The 25,760-nt window shown below is 41.9% G+C and overlaps 1 protein-coding gene across 6 annotated transcripts in view; it reads left to right on the top strand.

The window, feature by feature from the left end:
• The first annotated feature begins 3,983 nt into the window (after positions 1 to 3,983).
• Positions 3,984 to 25,760, top strand: part of TLK2 (tousled like kinase 2) — a 45,484-nt gene continuing 23,707 nt past the window's right edge. The window contains exons 1-7 of one of the 6 annotated variants that reach the window (XM_020811693.3): positions 3,984 to 4,125; positions 11,791 to 11,876; positions 19,422 to 19,493; positions 20,326 to 20,395; positions 21,479 to 21,522; positions 21,629 to 21,724; positions 24,532 to 24,699. In XM_020811693.3, the coding sequence (XP_020667352.2) occupies positions 11,796 to 11,876; positions 19,422 to 19,493; positions 20,326 to 20,395; positions 21,479 to 21,522; positions 21,629 to 21,724; positions 24,532 to 24,699 (531 nt within the window). In that variant the 5' untranslated portion in view covers positions 3,984 to 4,125; positions 11,791 to 11,795. Of the gene's footprint in view, positions 4,126 to 4,154; positions 4,311 to 4,454; positions 4,518 to 11,790; positions 11,877 to 19,421; positions 19,494 to 20,325; positions 20,396 to 21,478; positions 21,523 to 21,628; positions 21,725 to 24,531; positions 24,700 to 25,760 lie in introns of those variants that run through there. The other 5 variants (XM_020811692.3, XM_020811694.3, XM_020811695.3 and 2 more) reach the window with 5 other exon arrangements.

Below are 25,760 nucleotides of genomic sequence, written 5' to 3' on the forward strand. Positions count from 1 at the left end.
GCGCCCGCACAAGCACCCTCCTGCTCCTTTGTGCATGCACACGAGCGCCCTCCTGCTCCTTCCGCATGCACGCAGGTGCATGCCTGTGCGAGATTGCACCCACTCCTTTGTGCATGTGCATGGGGGGTGCCTCGCCTTCCCAACTGGTCCACAGGGTTAAAATGGTGACCGCTGCCCTATAAGACAGAAACAAAATTCAAAATGATCTTGTTAGTATAGTGCACTGGGCTGAAAGCAACAGAATGAAAGTCAACAGGGATAAGTGCGAAGTACTGCATCTCGGAAAAAGAAACTAATTGCACAGTTACAAGATGGGGACCTAGCTCAGCAAAACTACGAGCAAGAAGGATCTTGGAATTGTCACAGATCACAAGCTAAATATGAGCCAACAGTGAGATGTGGCCAAAAAAGGCAAATGCTATTTTAGGCTGCATTAATAAAAGTATAGTTTCCAAATCCTGCGAGGTGCTAGTCCCCTTGTATTCAGCACTGGTTAGGCCTCACCTTGAGTCTTGTGTCCAGTTCTGGACACCAGACTTCAAGGAAGCAAGCTAACAAACAGGAACAAGTTCAGATGAGGGCAACAAGGATGATTAGGGGGCAAGAAACCAAGTCTTATGAGGAAAGGCTGAGAGAATCATCATGTTTAGCCTTGAGAAAAGAAGACTAAGGGGTGATATAATAGCACTTTTTAAATATTTGAAAGGCTGTCATACAGAGGAGGGGAAGGATCTGTTCTTGATCATCCCAGAGTGCAGGACGTTAAAGATTAACTGCTATATTTTAATCTGAGCAAGACTCTTATGTATGAGGAAGTGGGCTTGATCAATGAAATCTAACATCAAACTAGCATTTAGCCTTTAAGATGCCACATTTTGTCTTGTTTTCCTTGTTTTGGTCTGATATGCTTGCATATGGCTACTTATTCAAAAACTAAGTTTGATGACCTCATCTATGCACACTGGCCCACTCACATCTCCATCCAACTTCCCAGTCATCATGGCAAATCCATGTCTAATTATTTCACCCAAGCCAGCATCTTAGATTATGTGCAGTTATAGAGTTGAGAGCTGCATTTAGCCCTGTCCACTTCTCCCTCTCTTCTGCTCACTGGCCTCTTGATAGCTTAGTCCTGATGGGGTTTCCACCTCTTCACCTGAATTCCCACCCATCATCATGCTTTGGACCAACAGTGTTTCCTAAATTTTCCTTAGATTCCCAACAGCAGACATAACTAAAAAGGTTTGAGTCACTGTTTCAGGTATCACGGGTGCTTTGTAGTTTAGCTCTCACAAGGTTCAGCCAGCATGGCCAGGACTGATGGAAGTTGTTATTTACAGCAGTGGTTCTTAACCTTTTTGAAAGAAACGCCCCCTTGAGCCATTGAGGAAGTTATCATCCCCCCCCTCCCCGCGGTGATGATATCTTATTTATTTATTTATTTATTTATTTATTTATTTAAGACACTTAGATCCAATGACCCCTGAAAACAAAATTCAATTCCAAGAAAATGAAATGCCCCCAAAAAGTAACATTTAATGATTTAGTTGCAAGCGAATTTTAAGACTCAAAAAGAAATATTAAAAGGGCATAAAAACAAACCGCAATGCAGGAACTAAAAATTTCAAGACGAAAACTCTGGAACTAAATTAAGATTGGAGGAAAATATATATTCATGCACATTGTAAAAAGGCTGCAGCCATCTTCACAGGTTTGGCTTTCTCCAGCGCCCCCCTACCGCCCCCCTTCTGCTCCAGCGCCCCCACGCCGCCCCTTTTCGTTCTACCGCCCCCCTGAAAAATGAAATCGCCCCCTGGGGGGCATTATTGCCCACGTTAAGAACCACTGATTTACAGCATGTGGAAGAGATGCTGTGGTACCTGAAGTAACAAACAGGAGAGAGGCAGATGCAGAGTGTGTAGGTCTAGTACAGTAAGAACCACTGTAGCTGTGACTTAAGCCAGTGCTTGCTGTCATACAGATGGCAACTATGCATGAGCTTGGCTGAAAGTTTTTCACAGATGTACATATAGAAAGGGCAAGCCTTTGGAACAGTGCCATGTGCAGGCATGTAGGACAGCCTCCTGCTTCAACACTGTAGGATAGTGCTCAGGATCCATATCTGTTAGGAAACAGCTGATGAAGATAAGAGGAGTGTGATGGAGAGAAAACAAGTACAGTAACTTGATACCATGTGCATATTGCTCTAGGCACAATGGGGAATTAGAATGGCAACTAAACTGAGTGGTGATGCTTAAACGATTTTATAACTGACTTGGTACCCAATTAGTGTGCTGGTGCCCAGCAGCTGCTCTGGGTTTGAGAAGTTCACAAAGAACTAAAACTGCAAAGGACAAAGGGAAGTAGCTACAATGATGGTACATTCCTGTTATCAATTTGGGCAGCCGAAAGTATTTCAAGAGGCATAGGATCAAGTAACTAAAATGGGTTATATGGTTATTGCACATCCTTTTTTGGCGGAGGGGTGTCCCCCACAAAAAGCAAAAATCTACATAAAGCATACATTTTCATAACGGACTTCATTGCAACATTTCCCCTTATGTCAGCAGGAAGGTTTTTTTCTACATTAATATTACACACCAGAAACTGCCTCCCCACTCAACAGCTAAAGCAGCCCCATACTCTGTTACTTTAAAGCAAGTTTCAGTAAATTCAGCAGGATTTACTTTGGGGGTAGATGTGTACAGTATTTGAGATCTCTTATTCAGAGGGGTCACTGTAAGTCGGAACCAACTTGATGGCAGCTAACAACATGTATGCCATTGCATTAGATTTGTCCCAATAAACTGCCAACTTTTTCACAACCATAGCATGCTCATATACTGTACCTTTCATATTCTCCCACAAGCTTATGAAATTTCTCCTCCTCGACCGGAGAACTCCGGAACTCAGAAATAACTTTTATGTACTCCTGTATCTTGGGTATGCGCAGCCCCCCACGAGTTGTCCACTTCAATATAAACGGCCCATTCATCTCCTTGAGGTTACAAGTCCCTAGAAGTACTGTACAGGGCTCCTCAATCCGGCGCGTCACACTCACACCTCCATGCTTTTAAGGAGACCCTGCCTGCAGGCTTTGCCGACGAAAGACATTCCTGTATCTCCGACTGCCCAACCCGCTGCCATTCACGGGCATGTACACTTGGCTGCTGCTAGGCGATGACAGACACGCCTCCTCCTTGATGCACGGAAGTCCTTCCAACATATTTCCTCCCGGATACACGGATGCTTTTCGTGTTTTGCAATGATTCCCTCTGAGAGAAGGGCATCCATAGGCTTCAACTTCATTGAAGAAAAGGCGGCACCCTCCCTCCGTCTTACGTTCCTTCACCTGATGCTGCGGCGGACCTTAATTTTGCCACGATCCCTTCGCTCGCTGTCGGTTCTCCCCTGTCACCGGGCTTGACCTCGTGGTCCACGTACAATCACATCCCGTTCTCTGGGCCCTCCCTCAACCATGTCGCCCCACCCCGCATTTTTAGCACCTCCTTGCACTGACCTCTTCCCTCCCCCCCTCCAACCTTTTCTCACCAGCACTAACTTCCCCTCCCATCCGTGCAAATCTCGCGAGACAATATGCGCTTTCACAAGTGGTTTTTTTTTCCCCTTGCACCAATCGATCCGGGGGCCGGGCTTAAAAAAAATGACTAAGGGCGGGAGGAAGGGGGGTGTATAGACAAGGGGGGTATAGAAACGGGGGGAGGAAAAGTGAAATGTGGGGGCTGCCCCGCCCCCCTTGATTGCATCTTGCAACCCCCCCACACAAACACCTAAAAAGCTTTTTTTTTAAAAAAAAAATCTCCCTATACCACCCACCTTCCTTCCCTCTCTAAACCTATCCGGGTAGGGGGGGAGAAGGTGGAGAGTCCCATAATCCTCCCGGGAACAAGGCTGCCTTTGCCGGGCGCGGAGTCTACGCGAGACCGGGGATTTTGCGGCCTGCATCCCTCGGTCTGTGCTGAGAAGGCGCTGCCGCTGCTTCTCCCCCCCCCCCCCTTTCTTCAGCGGTCCCTCCTTCTCTCGCTCCCCATCGTCTCCTTGTGGCAAAAAGGCCCCGCAACCGGCTAGCCAGGAGCGGAGCCAAGCCTAGCCAAGCCGCCGCAGGTGAGACCGCGTCCCGTGTATCTTTCCCTTGGCCCCACATTTCTGTGCGGGAAAAGCAACTCACTTCTTCCCATCGTCCTTCAAGGCCGGGACTAGCAGTTGGGCGGGTGAGCAGGCCGGGCTCCTTTCCTCTCCCTCGTAGGCCTTCGGGGGGCTGAGTAGGAGATGTCCCCGGAACATTCCAGGTACCTGTATGCGGGCGTTATGTTTGTATGGTCTTTTTCCTTTAAAAAAGGGGGATGTTACCCTCTTTCAGTTGCTGTGGTAACGCTTTGCGGGGGGGGCGTACTGGTCTGCCTTTCACCGTGTAGGCCTTAGGGGCCCACTCCATCTCAACCTCCACAGGTCCCTGTAGTATCGTTGTACAGGGAGGGGGAGAGCGGGCCCCCCAGGTACGGACCTCCGGAAAGGGGGCCTGGTTGCTACGGTAACGCTGTAGGGGAGACGTACCCACACACTCGCGTGTACATGCCTGTAGGCCTTCGGCTGGGGAGGGGGTGGTTAGTCGGTTGACTGTGGTAAATCCCGGGGGGGGGATGATTTTATGATTATCATCATGATTATGGTCATTTATAGTAGGGGGGGTTGGAGGGCGCTTGATACGTGCTAGTGGCGACCACACTTGCCGCCTCCCGTGTAGGCCTTGGGGCGGGCCTGTGTTGCTAAGTTGAACAGGGTGCGTCTGAAGGCTCAAAGAGGGCGACCTGTTTCGTGGTGGGGGGCAAAGGCGAACTTCTGGATTGTTACTGTGGGAGTGTTCTGATCGGTTATGGTGGGGCCAGAGCTGCTTTCTGGCGGGGGGGGGGAGGAGAGTAGTGAAGAGGGACGAGAAAAAAAAAACCCTGCGTTGCCATGGTAACTTCGTGGGGGTGTCGCTGCGTGCGCCTGGGTCCTCCTAAAAGTAAACATGGGAGTGGGGTGGGGTGGGGGGTTTGTAGGCAGCTGGATAGGTTTAGTTTAAGGAATAGTTGAGCCCTCGGCTTGCAAGTGGGGCAATTGTCGGGTGTGTCCCGAGGGCGTTTGGGGGGGGGAGATCAGAAGGATGGCAGCGACCCCGTCTTCGGGGGAGGGGAGGCCCCCACAGATGGGAGCCCTCGCAGCGGGTACGTGTTCTTTTACAGCAGGTTGCCAAACGGTCGGTAGTGGTGAAATCGAGGGTGAGGGGGAGGTTCTGTCCTGTCATTCGCTTTAGGAATCGTGGGGGTGGTTCCCATGGAAGTGCCAGTGGAGAGATGTGGGGAGTGGGCAGTTTCTTTTGCCTCTTAATTCTTGATGGTTTGTTTCTTCAGAGAATCCTTGTACAACAGGTTTCTCAATAAAGTGAGGGGGGGCATTCTTATATTTCCCTTAAAAGTCTACATACACAAAGTTAGGCAGGATCAGGCCATAGACCTGCTTCATCTTGAATGCTGTTCCTGGAGTGGCCGACCAGATGCCTGTGGGAGGCCTGCAAGCAGGATATGTGTAAAATAGCACCTTCCCACCTGTGTGCGGCACAGGAACTGGAATTGGTAGATTGTAAGATGCAGCAGGAACATCTGTTGGAAAGCTAGGAAGAAGGGATGGAGTGACCGCTTAAACAGAAAATTCATTTGCTCACTGAAACAGAGGAAGTCAAAGTTGAAATGAGAAGGCATTTTGTGAAACTAACTCCGTAGACTTCTTAATAATTACTTCTTTGTACATTGCCTCAGATCACATAAAAGTGTCTTTTGTTACCTCCAACTTAGCACATACATACCCACCACAATTTTGTCTTCAGATTTTTGATGTCTACTTATGGAACTCAATATGTCACTGCTGGCTGGATTGCTCGGTAGTTTAGGTATCTGTCTGCAGAGCCAATGGTTCGGAGTTAAATTTCCCGCTGTGCCTCCTGTGAGTTGAGCCAGCCTGTGTGGCCTTGGGTAAGCTGCACAGCCCCAGGGTGGCCTCAGAAGAAGGGAATGGTAAATCACTTCTTTCTGTACCTGGAAAACCCTGGGTTGCCATGTCTGAATTGACTTGACAGCACATGATGATGATGATATGCCATATGTGCAGGGCTACTGCTGTCACATATTCTCCCTGTACTTATTTTCTGTTTCACACAAGCACACATGCACACTATTCACAGACAGCAGATTTCCACAGATATGCTGAGCTGCTTTTGCTTTTACTTCCTTTGTAGCTCTTAGAACAGATAAGGAGTGGAGTCCCAGGACAATTTGTAGTGACAACTCTGTGGTGGGACACCCTTCATCCAGCCTTCACCTCACCAAGCTGCCTGCTTGTGGAACGCTCCCTAAGTGAGTGGCCTCACTCTACCCTCACTTTTTCCGATTATCTTGAGGTTGTGGCTCAAGTGGGAGAGCTTTCCTGGCCCCTCTTTTTTTTCCCTTGGGAAGGCGGGCCTATGAAAAGGGGGAGATAGCCTACCTGGAGGCCTTGCAGGCCACCTAGAGTGACCTAATGTGCCGAATTCATGCTGGAAACCTCCATCAATGTTTGTACAGACTTCATAGCTTTCTCTATTGATTGCTTTGTAACATATTGATTCTTAGACCTTAAGAACATTTATAAGTACACTCATTGAGGCTTATTATCCTGACACCTTGATCCTAAATTCATTTATTTGGAAACCCCATTAGTTGCAGTAAAACAGTTCTTTGCAATCCTTCCTGTTTATAACATGTTTTCTGACTATTGCCAGCAATACAGAGATATGGCCATATCATTGATAATTCATATTCTGCCTTCATAATTAAAAATGTTCCAAGTGGGAAACAGCATGAAATCTGTAAGACAGACATACAGTTAAAGGGAAAGAGAGGGCAAACCAAATAGTTAACTTGTAAAGGGTCTGGGAGAAAAAGACTGAACAAGCCCAATGCTTGGCAGGAGAGAAGGATCTGTAGTGGAAAGTACACATGGAGAAGGGGGCAAGAGAGGTCTTTCTTGAGTTTCAGACAAAATGAGGTATGGAAGTAGTGGAGCACAAGGAGCCTCTCCAAAAAAATTTAAGAAGCAGGCTCGTGGTCAGTCCTTTAGGTATCTTGGCACTATAGAACTGTGTGTTATATCTAGTATCCCCAAAGTTTGCCTACAAATACCTTTTTGATGCTTGCCAGACTGCATTAGAGCCTGCCAACACATCTGATCTCTTTGGTTCGAGGGCATGTATAAATATGTGTCATGTAGTCCCACTTTTATGTCTGAGGAAGTGGATTTGTCCACCAAAGCACGCATTAAAATATAGCAATTAGTCTTCAAGGTGCCAAAAAGTTTGTTCTCTTTATTTTATTTTTATTTTGTCTGTTTTTTTTAAAACTTAAAACTATCTCTGTAACTGGTATACTATAAAGTGCTAAATCCCATTATCAAGTTATGCCTCTGGGCCCTACATAAAGACCAAAACATTCTTAGAAAATGCAAATATTTTGGGTGGCTACTGCTTAGTGCCTTATTATGAAGTGTGTTGTGCTATCTTCCTGAAAAAGGACAAGGTGGTTGTGGAATATGCTCAAGAACTACACAGGCTGGTGTAAAGAAGAATGCTTCACTTGTGTTTTATGTGTGGGTTTTTTTAAAAAAACTGTCTTCTGTGAGTTTGAAATGGCTGTTCTCCTTTAGTATACTGTCGTATGCTTCTTGTGGGTGTAGGTGTGTGTCTAACACGGTGGATTTGATTTAAATCCACCATTTTTTAAAATTTTTAAAAATCAATTTTAATGATTTAAATCAAATTTATTTGTTTGATGGTTTTTAATCCCCCCTGGTGTCTGAATATCACTGGTTGGCCTTTTTGTAAAATGAGTATTTCATTGTTCTTCTGGGATGCAAATATGTGACATATCTTATATTCAATTTTTTGGCTAGATTATTTGCCTCCAAGACTCAGCAGTTTGCTTTCATAGAATATGGGCTTAAAACATAACATTTAAATAAGTGGCTTTGTGATTTGTACTTTGGATACCACCTGTCTTGTATTTTGGCTCTTTGAGTTTTATTTTTATTTATTTTTTAGCCTAATCAGTTTGCCTGTGGCAAATGGATTTTTTTTTTTGGCATGTGTGTCCAACAGAGCAGCCATTTTGTGAATGGGCAAGATCCCTCCCCCATTTGCGCGAGTGCACATAACACCCGTGCAGCATTACAGAGGTGCTCACTGACATCAAAATTTTGGGACCCTGTGACAAGTGTTGATAAAGTTCTCTGCTTTTTCTCTTGACTGATGAGCTTAAAAAGTTCCATTGATGCTATTTCTTCTTCAGCAGTCTTTTAAATGAGTGGTGACAGTGGAAAAATGGAGAGCAAACAGAACAATTGGTATGATGTCAGTATGTGTTTTTCCCCTCTTCTTTCTAAAGGGCATTTGTTGCCCTTCAGGAATATTCCTTATGAGCATGTGCTTGATGGAGAATGATTCAATACTTTATCTTTTAGTTGGGAAAATGAAGCTAGAACAAATACTTCTGGGAACAATACCTTTGGGAATTTATGAATCACAGGGCCTGATGCTCTTTGCTATTCTATCATTTTGAAAATAAGCTGTCAAATAGTATGTTTCAGAGAGGAGTGGAGACGATTCAAAGTATTTTCCTTTCTCTCTGTCATGGTTCTGCTTTACTGTTTTTGGGTATCCTTAAGGCCAAGGTAGATCTGTCTGGAATGTTATTCACTAAAGAGGAATACAGTACATAGAAATAGGTTTTTTGTTATCTATATTTCATTAATGTGGCATTCTTATCTTTGTAAAATTTGAGAGGTTTGGCGAGAAATTTTGGAGTAGAGTACTTTATGGTGAGAGAACTACAATACTGGTATGGGATTACTCTTTTTCTGTGGTCACCTGATTATTTATTTATCTGCATTCCAAGCAAAAAGTAGACGATAACAAAGTCTGAAATGTTTATTCAGCCTCAGGACTATTTGTCTATGGTTTGAAACAATTATGGTTCAGTTTATGGTGGGTTATTTCTGTGTTTTAATTATTTGTCATGGACCAAATATTGGCAGATTCAGCTGAAGATTGAAGGTGACCAAGTATGGATTTACGCAGACATTTAAATTGTTATTTTTAACCCTGTGGAACACTCTTTCATATTGGCAGTGTATGTCTCTGCATGTGTATGCAGGGCCTCTTCTTAAAATTTTATCTTCACAAAATTGCATTGTATGATTCCCCCCTAGTTAACAAAGTGCAGCATTAGGCAAAACTCTTGAAAGAATCTATTCAAACCAGAAGCTCCAAGATATGACATTCATAGAAGAATAGAATTCTAGTATTTCATGTTGGAAAGCCAAGGCCATTGTGCTAATACTGTGACAGGGAATCATTTGCAAATTTAGCCTCAGCAGTGTTCCCTTGTTCCTTGGAAGATAGTACTGGGTAATACCAGTACCTTTCTGAAAATGAAGATCATGCTGGGGTCAAAAAAGTGCTTAAATAATGAAATCCCTTTTCCTTTTAGTGTTGTTGTGGGTCCTACAGGACTGAACTAATTTATCCTGTGATATTCCTGTGTCCACACTGGTGCAATGTGTGCTAGATGGTGCTGCTCTTAATTGGATTTATAGCTGATTGATAGCCTTGTAGCCAAAAAAATGGTCACCAGTGGTTGCTCGTCATCCTGGTGAAAAGTAACAAGTAGAATATCAGAGGATTTTGTTCAACATCTTTATAAATGAATTGGATGAATGAATAGATGTGATGCACATCAGATTTGCAGATGGTACCAAACTGGGAGGAAGACAAAATCAGAATTCAAAACAACTTCATCAGATTGGAGACTGCACCAAAACAAACAAAATGAGTTCCCACAGGGAAAAATGTGAAATTCACATTTAGGCAGAAAGAATCAGATGTATATGAGATGGATGACACATCCAGTAGTGCTTGTGAAAAGGATCTTGAACTCTTAGCAAACTGCATGTGAAATGTGAGTCACCAATACGATTTGACCACAAAGAAAGCATATCTAGTCAACAAAGATGTAGTGTCCAGATGAAGGGAGGTAATACTATCATTTTCTTCTGTTTGAGTCATACAGCTCTAAGGAACAGTGGTCCAGTTCTGGGCTAAACAGATTAAGAAAGATATTGGTTAGCTGGAACATGTTCAGAATAACGGGGGGTCAGAATAATAAAGGGTCTGAAACAAAGCCGTAGTGGCAAGGATGGAGAGAGTTAGGTATGTTTAGAATGCTAGATTGTTAAAGTTGTGATAGCCATCTTCATATAGTTGAAGGGCTGTCATGCGGAAGTTGGGGCAAGCTTGTTTTCTGCAGGTTGTGAGAGTAGGAGTTGAGGAAAGAATATTTCTGCTCAATATACGGAAGAACTTCAAGACAGCAAGAACTGTTTGGTAGAATGGACCTTAGGAGGTAGTAGACTCTTCTTTACCTACAGTTTTTTAAGTAGAGGCCAAAATCTTGTTGCTTAATTATACCATGAAAGGCACACACAGTAACAGAAACTTATTAATGCCCTGTGAGAAGCTACTTTAAGTTACATTCTTTGCCTTCCATAGGCATAATTGTACGGTGAGATTTTGGCTACTGATTAGATTGTCCATCTTTAAGGGCTTTTTTAGCTGAGATTTTGTACTTCAGCATTCTTTGGTTTGCTCCAAATACAGTAATTCGGTGGCTGAGATCCAATACTAAGTCACAACTAGAATAGGCTCATTGACTCGGGATTTGGTGAGTCAACACTATTGATTCAGTAGGTCTACTCTAGTTGCAACGTACTGCTGGATTTTAGCCAATGGCTGTATTATCTAATTCTTATGGACTTTGGGCTGTGTAAGAGAAAGCAGAACAGAAAATAAAAGCATAGCTGCTAATAAAACAGAAAATGAAAACTGAGGTAAGAGCATAGGTACTCTAAGAACATAGTATGGTTCTTCATCCCAAAAGAACATTGCAAGTAAGAAATCACCGCTATAGGTTGGTGCAATGAGAATGTTAACTCTTGTGTCAAAATAAACTTAGCTTCAAATGGAATTTCTTTTTCTTTTTTCAGAAGCAGTAAGTTATTTCCAAATCTCAGCAGTATCTGTAGTACTGCTGTATGTATTTTCCTCTTACTGTATCACTCTTTTTCTTCCTGGTGATCTTACAGTTATGTTCCCTTCTGGTAGTATTAAAATTAATGTTTTGAATTGCTGTTGCATAGTGTTTTGCTGGGGTGAGAAACAGAAGAAATTGAAGCACTGTGGGAATGATTGGTGTATGTGTTCTGTGCAATTGCAGAATATCAAATCAAGGAAAAAGTAACATGTAGAAATACTGGAGAGTTCATTGAGTTACATATTTGGCTGCAGAACCAGAGGTTGGGAGTTTGATTTCCCTCTGTGCCTCCATGGAGAACAGCTAGCTTGTGCAGCTTTGGGCAAACTGTACAGTCCCAAGGCACCCCCAGAAGAAGAAATTGATAAGTCATTTTTGAGTACTCTGTAGCTAGAAAACCCTGAAAAGGATCACCGTAAGTCAGAATTGACTTGCTTGCACATGATTATTATTAGAAATTCAAGTCCTTCCTCAAAAGAGACAGTACAGTGATAGTAATACTATGCAATGGCAACATTGTACTTTTATGCATCTCTGTGTTTGATTGCTTCTAACTCATATTTAGACTTTGTCAGTATAGTGGCAAATTTCTTATGGCATATTGCTTTATTAGCAGATATGATGGAAGAATTGCACAGCCTGGACCCACGACGACAGGAACTGTTGGAGGCCAGGTTTACTGGAGCTGGAGTTGCAAAGGTGAGCATGAGCACAACAATATTACTACACAAATCCACATGTCTACCCCTAGGGATAATCTGCCATGTTTTATTTCTGGGAGGGATGCAGCAATCTTAACCTATCTTCAGACAATATATCTGTAGCAAGACAGAAGTGATAGTGGAGGAGACAGGGACTTGAGCTTGAGGATTCCATAGTGAGGGCCTCTGAAAAAATCTAATAGTAACCTTCCCAACTTTAGAATAAGAGATTAACTTGAGTAGGAACAAGCTAAGAGCTCATGTCACGTGGATACTGTTTCAGACTAGGAAGCCTGGGTTCAAATCTCTGCTTTGGCTGTGGAGCCTTAGAGTGGCAATGGTAAACCGCTCCTTGAATATCTCACATACCTTGAAAACTTCCATGTTTTGAAAGTGACTTGAAAGCACATAATAGCAGAAAATAAGTGTCAGAGGAATCCTTTGTACCATTTGGAAGTAAGGGCCCAAGCCTTCTTGTGACTTATTGTCAAGGAAAGACTTTGAAATGTTCTCAAAACTTGGTAAAAGCAAGACAGGACCAACTTAAGATGTTCATGGTACCTTGCCCTGGTCAAAACTCTCACCATGTTTTGCATGGATTGAAATTTCATGTTGAATGATTGTGTTCAGAGAAGTTTCATCAAAGAGAAGGTTGCCAGATTCATAGTAACCAGGCTGTCAGCTTCCAAATGGGATAATAATTAAACACCAGCCTAATCTGGTAGTGGGTACTTACTATTGTGCTGTAGTAACCAATCAAACATGTACAAACAGCAATGAATCCAAGAATCCTTAAGCTGTCTTCTGGTCTTTCAGGTAGAGTCCTGTCCACTCCAAAATAAGTTGAATCCCACTCCTTTCTGTCTTATTCAAACTAAGCCTCAGTCTCTGAGTTTCCTTTTGGTACACTGCAGTAGAAAAGCATTAATGTACCTTGCTTGTAGCCTCACCTGGTTCTGAAGAGCTGTGGATTACACATTGTCAATATGCTGATGGCAGTACACTTCAGATCTCTGAATGACCTTGTTCTGCAGGTCCATGTCACCATCAAATGCCATGATGGGTAAGATGGAATGTTGTGGGATCCCATGACAAGGCAGACACAGAATCAAGCAGAAATCCTTCAGTACCAGAATCTGGACACAACCGTACTAGTATTAGCAGAGCTGAAAGTAAAGCAACCTAGGGCACATCGAAGTCAGGCCTAAATCTAAAGTACTGTTCATTATTATAATGAGATTTTCTTCTCTTCCCATTCCTTGACTTCAGCTCTTCACACTGTGCCAAAAAAAAGGCTCCAGAGAATTTTATGATTCTGTGAAGCCAGGTTTGGTGCTGCATAGGGGGCTGTAGTGGGAAAACAGTTTTTTACTCTTCTGTTTCCACTGGATCCAGCTGTAATGTCAGTGGAAGACTGTTGTTAGATTGTGGCCTCAGCTACTCCAGAGATGTACCTGAGTCAGTGATATCTCACAGAGCCAGGAGATCAAGAAGAGCCAACAAGGTTGCACTCCCATGTCTCGCTCCCAACACATATATTCCCACAGGCTTACAGAAGCAATTTAAATGCCAAAGCTAGACTCAAAACCCACTTGAAATAGATAACAGGAAATATGTTTTGCCAGGTTGCTATATTTCCTAATAGTAATCTGGAGTACTATGAAAACCTAGTTTTTTGAATGTGTCATAGACCACATTTGATATGAAGTCATTATTACTTGTTTTGGTTTTTAAGTTTGCTTTAATATGCAGCCAAATTTAGCATACTTAGTTTTGCACCATTAAATCTTGTCATCCTGTTATCACTTGACTGTGCAATAATCCAGGAAGGCCCACTTAGTTTGTGTTTTATGATAAGAATCTTCCTTGAAGTAGGAAAACAACGCCACGACCAGCATGAATCCAAAGTCTCCTTTGTGACAAAAGGGCATTCCTAACCTCTTGGGGCTGCAGAGCCTTACAGTCATGGCCAAAAATATTGGCACCCTTGAAATTCTGTCAGAAAATGCAACCCTTCTCTCAGAAAATTGTTGCAGTTGCAAATGTCTTGGTACTCACATGCTCATTTCTTTAGTTTGGAACAACATAAAAAAACAGAGAGGAAAAGTCAAATCTGATACAATTCCACACAGAAACCCAAAAATGCACTGGTCAAAATGATTGACACCCTTAGCTTAATATTTGGTAGCATCTCCTTAGGAAAAAAATAACTGAAATCAATCACTTCCTGTAACCATGAATGAGTTTCTTACACCTCTCTAGTGAAATTTTGGACCACTCTTCTTTTGTAAACTGCTCCAGGGCCTTCAGATTTGAAGGATGCCTTTTCCCAACTGCTGTTTGGAGATCTCTCCACAGGTGTTCTATGGGATTCAGATCTGGACTCATTGCTGGTCATTTCAGAACTCTGCAGCGCTTGATGGATAAAATGAGCACAGAGTGCTGTCCTCTGAAGATGCCAGCCTCAGAGACTGGTGAAACGTTAGGAAGAACAACCTTCAGAACACAGCCAAAGAGCCCGAAAAACCCACAACAACCATCTGCAGCACTTTGTAACCATTTCTGAGTGCTTTTTGGAGTGTGTTTTGGGTCATTGTCCTGCTGGAAGACTCGTGATCTCTGGTGGAGACGCAGCTTTCTGACACTGGCCTCTACATTGTGCCCCCAAATTCTCTGGTAATTATCAGGTTTCATGATACCGTTCACACAGTCAAGGCATCCAGTGCCAGAAGTAGCAAAGCAACCCCAAAATATCTTGGAACCTCCACCATGTTTGACTTAGAGACTGTATTATTTTCTTTGAATGCATCATTTCTTTTTCTGTAAACAGTGCCATGATGTCTTTTACCAAAAAGCTCTACTTTTGTCTCATCTGTCCACAGCATGTTCTCCCAGAGGGATTGTGGTTTTGTCACATAAGTTTTGGCAAACTCCAGTCTTGCTTTTTAATGCCTTTGTGTCAGCAGTGGTGTCCTCCTGGGTCTCCTACCATAGTGTCCCTTTTCATTCAGATGGTGACAGATAGTGCGAGCTGACACTGCTGTACCCTGTGTCTGCAGATCAGCTTGAATTTATTTGGACATTAATCTGGGTTCTGCATCCACCATTCGAACAACCCTTCATTGTAATTTTTCAGTAATTTTGCTCTTCCGTCCACGTCCAGGGAGGTTAGCTACAGTGACATGGGCTGTAAACCTCTTGATGATTGCGCACAGTGGACATAGGAACATTAAGATCTCTGGAGATGGACTTTTAGCCTTTAGATTCGCTATGTTTTCCACAATTTTTTCTCTCAAATCCACAGTCAATTCTTTACACCTCATTCTTTTCTCCATGCTCAGTGTCACACACAACACAAAGGTTGAGTCAACTTTTCTCCATCTTAACTACAGTGGTGCCCTGCATAACAAGCGCTTCGTTTAACGACGAATCCGCATAGCGATTGAGTTTTTGCGATTGCAAAAGCGATCACATTGCGATGTTTTAAATAGTGAAAAAGTTGAGCGAAGTTGAGCGTACTGTACCTGGAATTAATGGAAGCTAGCTTCAGCTCATTCTTTGGGAGCAGAAATGCTTTTTCTCAGCGCAAGGGACGCACAATCTTATATCCAGAGTCCCTGTTTTGTATGTATGTTCTCTTTTGAAGTAATGATTTTAAAGGCAAGTAAAGCATTTTGATTTTGGCACTTAAAAAAGAAAGAATAAAAAAGAAGTTAAGAGCTCAAATTGGCTACCCCAATATAAATTTGTTATAATAATTGTTTGGGAACAAGTATGCTTTTCGTTGTTTTTATGATAGTTGCAGTTTATATTGCATATGAGTCATTCACAGTAAATGTAGTTGTATATGTAATGCAAATAGGCTGAATAGTTCAGTGGTTTAGATGTCTGGCTGTGGAACCAGTGGTTGTGAGTTCGACTTCCCACTGTACCTCACAGGAGAAAAGCCAGCCCGTGTAGTCATGGGCAAACTGCACAGTCCCATATGCCCCCTGAAGAATGGAATGGTAGGCCACTTCTGTATACTGTATTCTCTATCCCAAAAATCCTGGAAAAGGTTGCCATAAGTCAGAATTGATGGCACACAGTGTATATATACTGTATGTAATGCAGTTTGGCACAGATACAACTTTTGATATGAAACATTGTGTTTTTTGTATCGTTATTCCAAATGTCAAAAGAGCAATGGGCATTGTGCATCTCCTTCTTTCTCAACTGTCTCTTTGCTGTATATTTGTTCTCATGCAGAATTTCCTATATTAACCTAATCTGCATTTCTTTTGGTCTTTGTAATTTCTTCACTTTTATCCCCAGTCCCTATTATGCTTGTGAGAGTGATGAGTTAGCAAGTTCCATCTTAGTCAGATTGTTGTAATAGCTGAATATTCCAAAAACAAAAAACACTGCAAGGGTATTCTGGGAATGCTTGCTTTTGTATTTTTTTAAAAATGTCAGAAACTGTTTTCAACTAGTAGAGAAAGTTGTATTTAAAAGGCTTGGAGATCTACCAGATAAACGGCATCGGCAGTAATGCAATGTATAAAGAATTGCTAGATGCAGATAGCGGTGTGCAAAAGATTATCGAAATCTGAGAGGTAGGTTTCCCAGAAAAGTAGAAAAACTGAACTGCTTGAAATAATGTTACAGTGATGCCCCGCATAGTGAGGTTAATCCGTTCCGGATTAACCTTCGCTATGCGAAAACATCGCTGTACGGGGCAGGAAAACCCTATTGGAACGCATTAAACTTAGTTTAATGCGTTCCAATAGGCGCCAAAACTTACCCCTCCAGCGATGTTTTCGCTGGTCCGGCAGCCATTTTGGAGCTGCCGATCATCTGTTCAGCGGCTCCAAAATGGCCGCCGGATGACCCGAAATGGCCCCCCGCAGCGTTTTCGCGACCTCGGTAAGCAAGGGGAGAGCGCGAAAACACTGACAGGGGGCCATTTCGGGTCATCCGGCGGCCATTTTGGAGCCGCCGATCAGCTGTTCGGCGGCTCCAAAATGGCCGCCGGACGCCCCAATCATCGCAAAGCGAGTGCGGCGATTGGGGCAGCTCCGTATAGCGATCCCCAAAAAGGGATCGCTATACGGATTCTTCGTTATACGGTGCGCTCGTTAAGCGAGGCACCACTGTATCTGGTTAGCATCGTCGTTTTGTTACTTAAAAGTGTTAGCAGTAGAGTCTCCATGGAAGAGTCTGGTCAAGACCCAGCCAGGATGCAACTGCACTGTGCATGGGAAGTTGTTGTCATGTCATATTTTCCAGCTCTTCTAGGGGTAACTGAGTGTTAGGGTGAGTCAGTGCTTTTCTTGGGAGAATAACTTACGAGTGCATATCTGATATTTAGCCCATTTTACATGACTGATTACAGTACAGTACCCCAGACAACTGTGGATAGACTCAAACGTGTGGTATAGAAAATTTTCCATCAAAATGTATCAGTCTAGAAAACTTTGCAGCCCATATCTCTGACTAAAACATATTTTTTTAATATGAGAACATCTAGTATATAGTGATTAGTATAGTATGCCTGACCAGTCATCAGAATACTCCAGTGTATATCTTGACAACACAAAAACGATACAGAATGCATGAATGCACATGCGGTAGTATAGGCTGAAATGCCCAAACATGATGAATATCCTGGTAATAGCCTAGTTCCAACAGTGCCTTTATCAGTTGCTAACTGTCTGAAAATAAAGAAGGTACTGCATATTTCTGAATGTTTGTGTGTTATCAGTGGCTGCAGTAAATGAGAATTAAAGGTTACAACTCCATCGCACATCAGCCCATTAATGAGAATGAAAAGGAATGGAAACCATGTACAGTATAAGTATTACTTTCCAAAATTTGTCTTCGTTCCAGACATCAGTTGTTTCATATCTTACAGGTATATAGTATTTCTTTAAAAAAAAAAAAAACAACTTCAGACTTTTCTTTTTAGGGAGGCTTTTCTTGCTGGCCCAGGTTGATATTTTGTTAATCTCCTTGTCCTGCTGCTTTTGTAAATTGTTTTGGTGCCATCGGGTTTCTATACTTTGAGTGTTTTAAAGTTAGTTTTAACCTGCTGTCAAACCACCCAGAATAGTGTTTTAACACTAATAGAATGGTATATAAATTAAATTATAAAATAAAATTTAAAAGTAAATAAGTAGGGGGGGCAGTACTTTAGTCCTCAGATGCTAATAAGATTGCATTCCTCTCCCCCAAAAATACATGTTTTAAGAGGACAACATCATCATCATTTGCATTCATTTTGTGTTGGGCAAAAAGATTTTTAATTTCAGGAATCTGAGAAAATATAGTAATGACAGAGTGGGAGCTTAGTAATGATGGAAGCTATAGTTTAGCAATATCTGGAGGACTGGTACTAGTGTAAGCTCTGAATTGGAATCTTTGTGATCTAGGCAACTGTGTGGCTAGTTGTAAACATGCTATTGGATATTTTCTTTTTTGAACAGAATCTCTCTTTGCTATGTCACAAAAAGTCTTTGCCTAAATCCAACTCCTAGTCCCAGCTAGAGTAGGCCCACTGAATAAATGGAACTTCTATAATTGTTGATTTACTAAGTTCTTATTATGGTATTTCAATGTTTCTACTGTGGTTGAGACCAACAATTGAATGTAGACCATGCAAACTTAGAAAAGACTGGATTTGTAATGTAAGCAGGGCCTATTGTTTGCAGAAGCGTTTAAAAAAACTCACATACAGATTTGGGAGCTCTTGCGTAAAGTTTAAAGAAGTGGATTGTAGCTTAATGATTTGAGGTCAAAGTAGGCATCTTTGCTTATTATGTTGTCCTGCAATTTTGAAAGTGTATAAAAATATTTAATACATTCAAGCTGCGTGGCCTGTTTGTCTAGTTCTGTATGTATGGATAGGAAGAATCACAGTACATCTATAAGAGTACAGCTGGTGTTCCAAACTTTTGTTTTCAGTATGAGATGTAGCATCCATGTAAGATGGAGAATTCCGTATCTTCAGCCCAAATAGGATATGCATGCATCCTTTCCCTCTTCCTGTCTGCTTGGTTTCAGATAAACCATATATCCTATGAACCAAAGAACATTGTACAAAAACAATACAAGTGTACAGCTATCTTGCATGTCTGATTGTAAATGACATAAATATATCATGTATGTTTTCCTGAACTTGAAGTTGTGAATTAGTTCATAGATAATCCTGGAAATGCTGTCTGGTCAGTTTGTATGCTATACCAAGAGAGGAGATTGGTCAGGAATTCTGCACAAAGAATATGTAAATAAACAAGATGCTAATTAGCAATAACAAAATTTACTGATGCTGTTTTATTTTGCATTCAAATTGAGATTCTTGCAAATGGACCACAGAGGGAGATGATTACTTGCTTTTCTGGCTTTCAGACTGGACATTGTACTGTACTGAAAAGGGACATTAGAAGGCTGCATAAATGTTTTGTTTGTGTTACTTGTGAGTCACCGTCACCCTCTGATACATTTTAATATGCATTTTCTGTTAAAAATATATGATTTGTTGATTCTTCTCATCCCCCTGCACCAGGGTCCCTTGAACAGTGAATCTTCCAATCAAAGTTTGTGCAGCGTGGGCTCTCTAAGTGACAAAGAGTTGGAGGTAATTGAGCCTTATGTTTCCTAGGCTACCTAATGCTCTCTCTGTTTTCTAAAACCAGAGGAGTGCAGATAGGTACAGTGGTAGAGAAAGACATTTCCTGCCTCAGGATGTTGGTTGTGTCTTATTGGAGTAGGACAACCAGTTTATGTGTTGACTGTCACATGAAAAGCTGCTTACCTTCCCTGTACTTCCATGTGATAACCTTGTTTTTAATGTTGTCTAAAATACAAAGTGAAAGCAAGAAGACTATTGCATTGTAGCTGTCACCAAGGTGAAAACAAGTGCATGGATCTATTTCAGCAGGGGGAAAAATAAGCAGTATTTCGTCCTCTTTAATTGCCCATTGCAGCAACTACCGTATTTTTCGCCCCATAAGACACACTTTTCCCCACAAAACGGGGGTGGAAATCTGCGTCTTATGGAGCGAAGAAAACAGATTATATTTTCCTGTTTTCTTCTCCTAAAAAATTGGTGCGTCTTATGGAAAGGTGTGTCTTGTGGAGCAAAAAATACGGTAACTTCAGCAATTAAAAAAAGCAGTTGTATACCATATAATTTTCAGAGACTTGAAAAGAAGTAATCTGAGCACTTAGTGCATTGCTGCAGACTTGACAAAATGTAGTTGATTTTTTTCTGTCTGAACACTTGGTTTTAATGGGAACTTGATGGCTGCTGATTAAAAGCACCAATAATGAAAATGCCCTCTTGTTTATAAAATAGAAAAGCTTGTGAGGAGCAGCAGTCATCATAATCTTTTGAATATTTTTGTGTTCTTACATTCTGGGATGATAGCAGAAATTGATTTGGGATTTTTCTCCTTTTCCCCCTTAAGACTCCTGAAAAAAAACAGAATGACCAGCGCAACAGGAAGAGGAAATCGGAAGGCTTTGACACGAATCAAGGTAGGCCCCTCTAATTAGGATCTCCAAACAACTTGTAATGAGTCTAGTTGTTAGAGAATTCTCTTGTTATCTAAGATTATGTGCCTCCCTCTAGGGTATGTTGGGCAACTTGTTAAGATCTAGCTCTTCATCAATGCCCTTTCCCTTACGGACAAATCAAGGTCCCCATTATACGAAAACTATTTTTAACCTTGCAGCAGGTTTATTGCACATCTGTTTCTCTGTACATACATATCATAGTTGGGCATGGCTTTCTTGATTTTGCAGTATAGCCATGTGGAAAAATTAGAAATCTGTCATAATAGGATTTTAATGATAATTTAGTCACTAAAGCACTAGTGGTCCTTAAACATGTATCAGAACCAATGTATTTCAGAAAAGTGAAGTGTTTCTGAAGTAGCTTCTCTTTGCTTCCACCATTATTGTTCTGTATCTAGGCACATATCTTATGCCTACCTCATCCACCTTTGAGTTCTTCCCTTATCAGTGACTACCTCCACATTATTCTTTCGATTGTGTTTCTGGTGCTACTTTCTCTTCTTACTCATGCCATGTGTCCCTCTCGACATGCTTTACAGACCACCTAAGAGTGGTCTGCCTGTGAGAGCAGACTCCTCACATCTGGTCTCTTAGGGGCCATCTGTGAAGTAAGTCTGCTTCCAGAGATAACACAGATGATTTTGATGTTTACTCCTACCAAGCCAATAGCTCTCTCCTTGAGCGCCATCGTTCAGGTATATATCAAAGTATGGAAATTGAGTCCTTCAGAAATGCTACTACTGTTTCCAGTGGATATACACAAACAAATTTCACTAAAGGAGTCAGCTACCATGTAGAATCCACTTTCCTCATAACTGTGTACTTGGTAAAGGAATGCTAGAGTATATGGCTCTCAGAGATGTCAAATTCTTTTAAAATGAAATGGCATACCCATCATCATACTATTCCTTTTCCTTCCTACCTCAAAACCCAGGCAATATTAGCTAAAATAATTTGTTTGTGAAGATTAGTACTGTAGTATTTTCAATATGATTTTGAAAGCTTAAGGCTACCTCATTGATGACACTGCTGTTTTTCTTTCAGGCAAAGTCACTCCAAGAGGACATAAAATTAGTGATTATTTTGAGGTAAACCAATTTCTCACGTAAATATTTCTTCACACACAATCTCCACATATATGTTTATTCGGAAGTTACTTGCTTACTTTTTTTGTCTCCCGGCCCCTTGTTTTAGTTTGCTGGAGGAAGTGGCCCAGGAACGAGTCCTGGCAGAAGTGTGCCACCGGTTGCACGATCATCACCACAGCATTCCTTATCAAATCCCTTACCTGTAAGTAATTACTTGAAGAAACAGTGTGTGACCTCTCTGTGTGATGAAATCTCCTCTAGAGTTACTGATGAGGACAAGATTTTACTGTTGAAAGCACATTTCTGGAGTTCTTAATTTTAAACAATGCTTACAGACATATAGACAGTGGTTCATATGACATGGAAGGAGGCACTGCAGGTCTTCCAGGACAAGGGTGATGAAATCTGAATGCGAACCTCCCCATCATTCCCCTGTGATTGTTATTCCCTGCTGCTTTTGCCTGTCTTACTTGGTTTTGTGCTCTGTGGTACAGGACCTGTATGTGCTACATTAGGTGGCAGCTAGTGTGCAAAAGAGAGGGATCTGGTGGCGCTGCGGGTTAAACCGCAGAAGCCTCCGTGCTGCAAGGTCAAAAGACCAGCAGTCGTAAGATCGAATCCATGCGACGGAGTGAGTGCCCATCGCTTGTCCCAGCTCCTGCCAACCTAGCAGTTTGAAAGCTTGCAAATGCAAGTAGATAAATAGGTACCACTACGGTGGGAAGGTAACAGTGTTCTGTGTCTAGTTGCGCTGGCCATGTGACCACGGAAACTGTCTATGGACAAACGCTGGCTCTGCAGCTTGGAAACGGGGATGAACGCCGTCCCCTAGAGTCAGACACAACTTGACATTTGTCAAGGGGAACCTTTACCTTTACCTAGAGTGCAAAAGAGTTAACTCATATTAACAAGATAATTCTAGAGGTGTGAGGTTTGGTTAGAATATTGTTGAAGCCACTATGACTGCATCTTGAAGGCTGTCTGCCTGGATAGGCCTTTTTAGCATTTTAGAACTCCTGCTCTTGTGTCCTCGAAATTCCAAGATTTTTACTCAGTGCCATTGTTGCTGGCACATATTGTTGTATAAATAGATGCTTGAGATTGACAAATGCTGATTTATTTAAGGTTAATGGAGCTAGAAGGTCATCCCAGGGCAAGCAGTTAACTGAGAGGCTAACTGTAATTTCTCTAACATATCTGTTCCCTTGTTGTTAAGGCAAATATGTGTGCATGTCGACAGATCTGCATACATTCTTTCAAATTGCTCTGAAGCATTGTTCATATAACCAAAACCAGGAAATATGTTTACAGTTTAGTCAAACAGAAAAATTGAGGAGTCTTATGCATCATTGCCTCAAGCTGCAGATCTACATTGTATGAAACATTTCTCTGTGGTGAAGGAAACATCCCAGAGTGGGTTAAGTCCTGTTGTCTCTCAGGAAAGGCAGAGTTCACATGTTTTAATTTGACTGATAATAACTAGGCTCTTGAAGGGCTTTGTTCTTCCCTTCCCTTGCCTTAGTAAAAGGACTTGACTCCATTCCACTTTCCTTGGTCAAGATCTCATTCTTATAACTCCCAGCTGTCAAACCTACAGTTCAATGCATTCCAATGGGGGGGAATTCACCAAAAATTAATGAAGAGTCAGAACAAAGCCAAATTAAGTTTGCAAAGGTTTTACAAGGTGCACTAACAATCTCAAGCATTTAAAACAGTTTTTGAACATTTTAAGACACACTTAAAATATGAAAAATCAACATTGCTAAACGAAAAAGGGGGACCTAAACTGTCATCGCTAAGCGAGGCAAGGTCCCGAACATCGCTATGCGAAATTTCCCCATAGGAAACATTGCTAAACGGAGCGCAAAATCACTCCAAAAACCTCATCGCTAAGTGAATACATCATTAAACGAGGCAATCGCTAAGCGAGGCACCACTGTAAGTTTTTCCAATGCTCCATTCTCACCAAGCCAGTCTGCACACAGAAATATTTCACCATATCCAGGGGTCCTCGTTTGGGCTGTGGATCTGTTGCTTTGAGTTGAAAATGTAGCTCATGCTTGGAGATATTTATGTGGACATGTTTTGGTATATTATGTTTTCAATATAGGAAGAGTAGCCGGAACCAGCCATGAGCAGTGCTAGAACAGAACAAACAGTAGTGTAAGCAGTGTGCTTCTGGCTTTGACCTTCCTCTGAAAAGAGGAAGAAGGGGGCTTCTCAGTTGAGAATTAGATCAGGAGCAGGATTTGTTGTTGAGCCATTTCTGCATCAACAATGGCAAGTCTCAGAGTTCCTTAGATTCTGTATTGAGGCCAGAGGTGCTAATGGTATGTGATAGCCAATTGGAGTGGAGCAGGTACCTTAACAGTATAAAAATGCTATCGGAAGGATAATCAACGTCACAAGTTTGTATCAGGCCCAATAATGAAAATTGTAGCTTGCCATTTATGAACTTCCAGTGTTTTGTAATACTCCTTTTTGGTTCTTGCATGTGCATTTAGCCTGAAGAAGAGAACAATGGGTCAGACAAGGTGGTAGATTACCTCTTGATAACAGTCTACTAGTGCCTAAGGGTTGTCTCATAGTATGGAGCAAATTTCTCCTGCTCAAGAGATCAGGACTAGAGCTAGTAGAGTTAAGTTGTAGGAGGGTAGGTTCCAGTTGAACACTCAAGAGGCTGCCCATAGAATCAATGTGACAGTAGAACTCTTTACTTGGCGAATCCCGTTTGTGGCTATAGTAGAAGCTATAGTAAAATGCAGTACATTCCAATATCAGAAGTATTGCAACTGTTCTTTTCATTTGTTTTCAAAAGTAAAGAGCTCTTTAGTAGCGATAAGGCTATGTTTGATAGCTACCTTCTCTGTCCCAATCCAGTGCTTCTAGCTTTTTTTTTGGAGCTGCTGTCTTGACCAATGCATGACTCAAGTTTTATTATCTTTCCCACTCAAACTTCTCTCTTTTTTTCCTTTGAAATATCTTACATTTTCTTTAAATGTATTACAGCGGCGAATGGAGCAGCCGCTTTATGGGGTAGACAGCAGCGCAGCCAAGGAACTGCCGGAGGAGCACTCTGCTCTGCCAACTCTGGTGTCGGCGATGCTAGCGAAACAGCGGCTAGAGGGCGAGCAGCTGGCTCAGAGGGGTACAAGCCTCTGTTTTCCGTTTGCTTCGGTGAGCACGGTCTTAATGACCAAACTCAAGGGGGACTGAATATGCCTGACATAGGTGGACTATATGCAAAACCCCACCCTTCCACATTTTATATGGTCCCCTTAATAGAATCTGTTTCCTTTGTTTCTTAATGTTGTAGTCTTTAGTGATTGCAGCTGTTAAACATATGACAACAAATATGACGGGTTAGAATAAAGGAAGCTGTTTTGGAATTTTTTCCCCCTGAGGTCTCTACTTCTCAGCCAGCTTTCATTTATCCTACCCTGACATACTTTTTTTTCATGTTAATCCCAGCCTCCCCCCCTTGTCCCTCCATATTTCTGTCTTGGCATCTCTTCCACACCTGCATGTTGATGAAATTAACTTTCCATTTCAAGTATTGATGATCTACATTAACATAAATATATTGATGATCTACATTAACATAAATAGCAGGTCACATAACTGTGGCTTTTCAAATCCTCACAATTCCCAAGATTTGTACTAATTTATTGCTATTGTTTAAAAGCTTCAGTTTCAGAATGAGATCACAGAAGCAAAACATGTGTTTGTGCTTTCAGCAACAGTGGTTCATGATGTTTGTGAAACTGCAGGTGGATAAAGTTAGGTGGAACTGTGGTGTGCAAAATAGCATTGGGGTGATAAATCTTCCACTGTACCTCTTTGCTCCTAATAAGGCGTAGGCTCCCCTACTTAGCTTGGAAGAGGAGGCAGAACAGTTTCCCTCTGTGAAGCACGAAGTGGAATGTCCATCTTGGGACCATGGGGTCACCTTAGTCTTATTTAGAAATACAAAGTTTCAACTTCAAATGTGTACCCCGAATGAAGCACCCACCCACTTCTCTTTTGTAATGCTTTGTAAAATCCCACTCTGACATGCATTCATGGGAAGGGGGTACGGAGAAATGTGGCAGAATAAAAATGTGTTAAATAATTTTATAACACATTCCATCTTAAAGGTTAATGTCAACAACCAAACATTTGTGTCCCTGATTTGCTGAACATATAGAAGTTTTGTGGATGGTTTTGTTTCTTAAAAACTGTTGAGCTCTTTCTTTGAA

The sequence above is a fragment of the Pogona vitticeps genome, chromosome 6, assembly GCF_051106095.1.
Source record: "Pogona vitticeps strain Pit_001003342236 chromosome 6, PviZW2.1, whole genome shotgun sequence".
In the NCBI taxonomy this organism is placed as follows: Eukaryota; Metazoa; Chordata; class Lepidosauria; order Squamata; family Agamidae; genus Pogona; species Pogona vitticeps.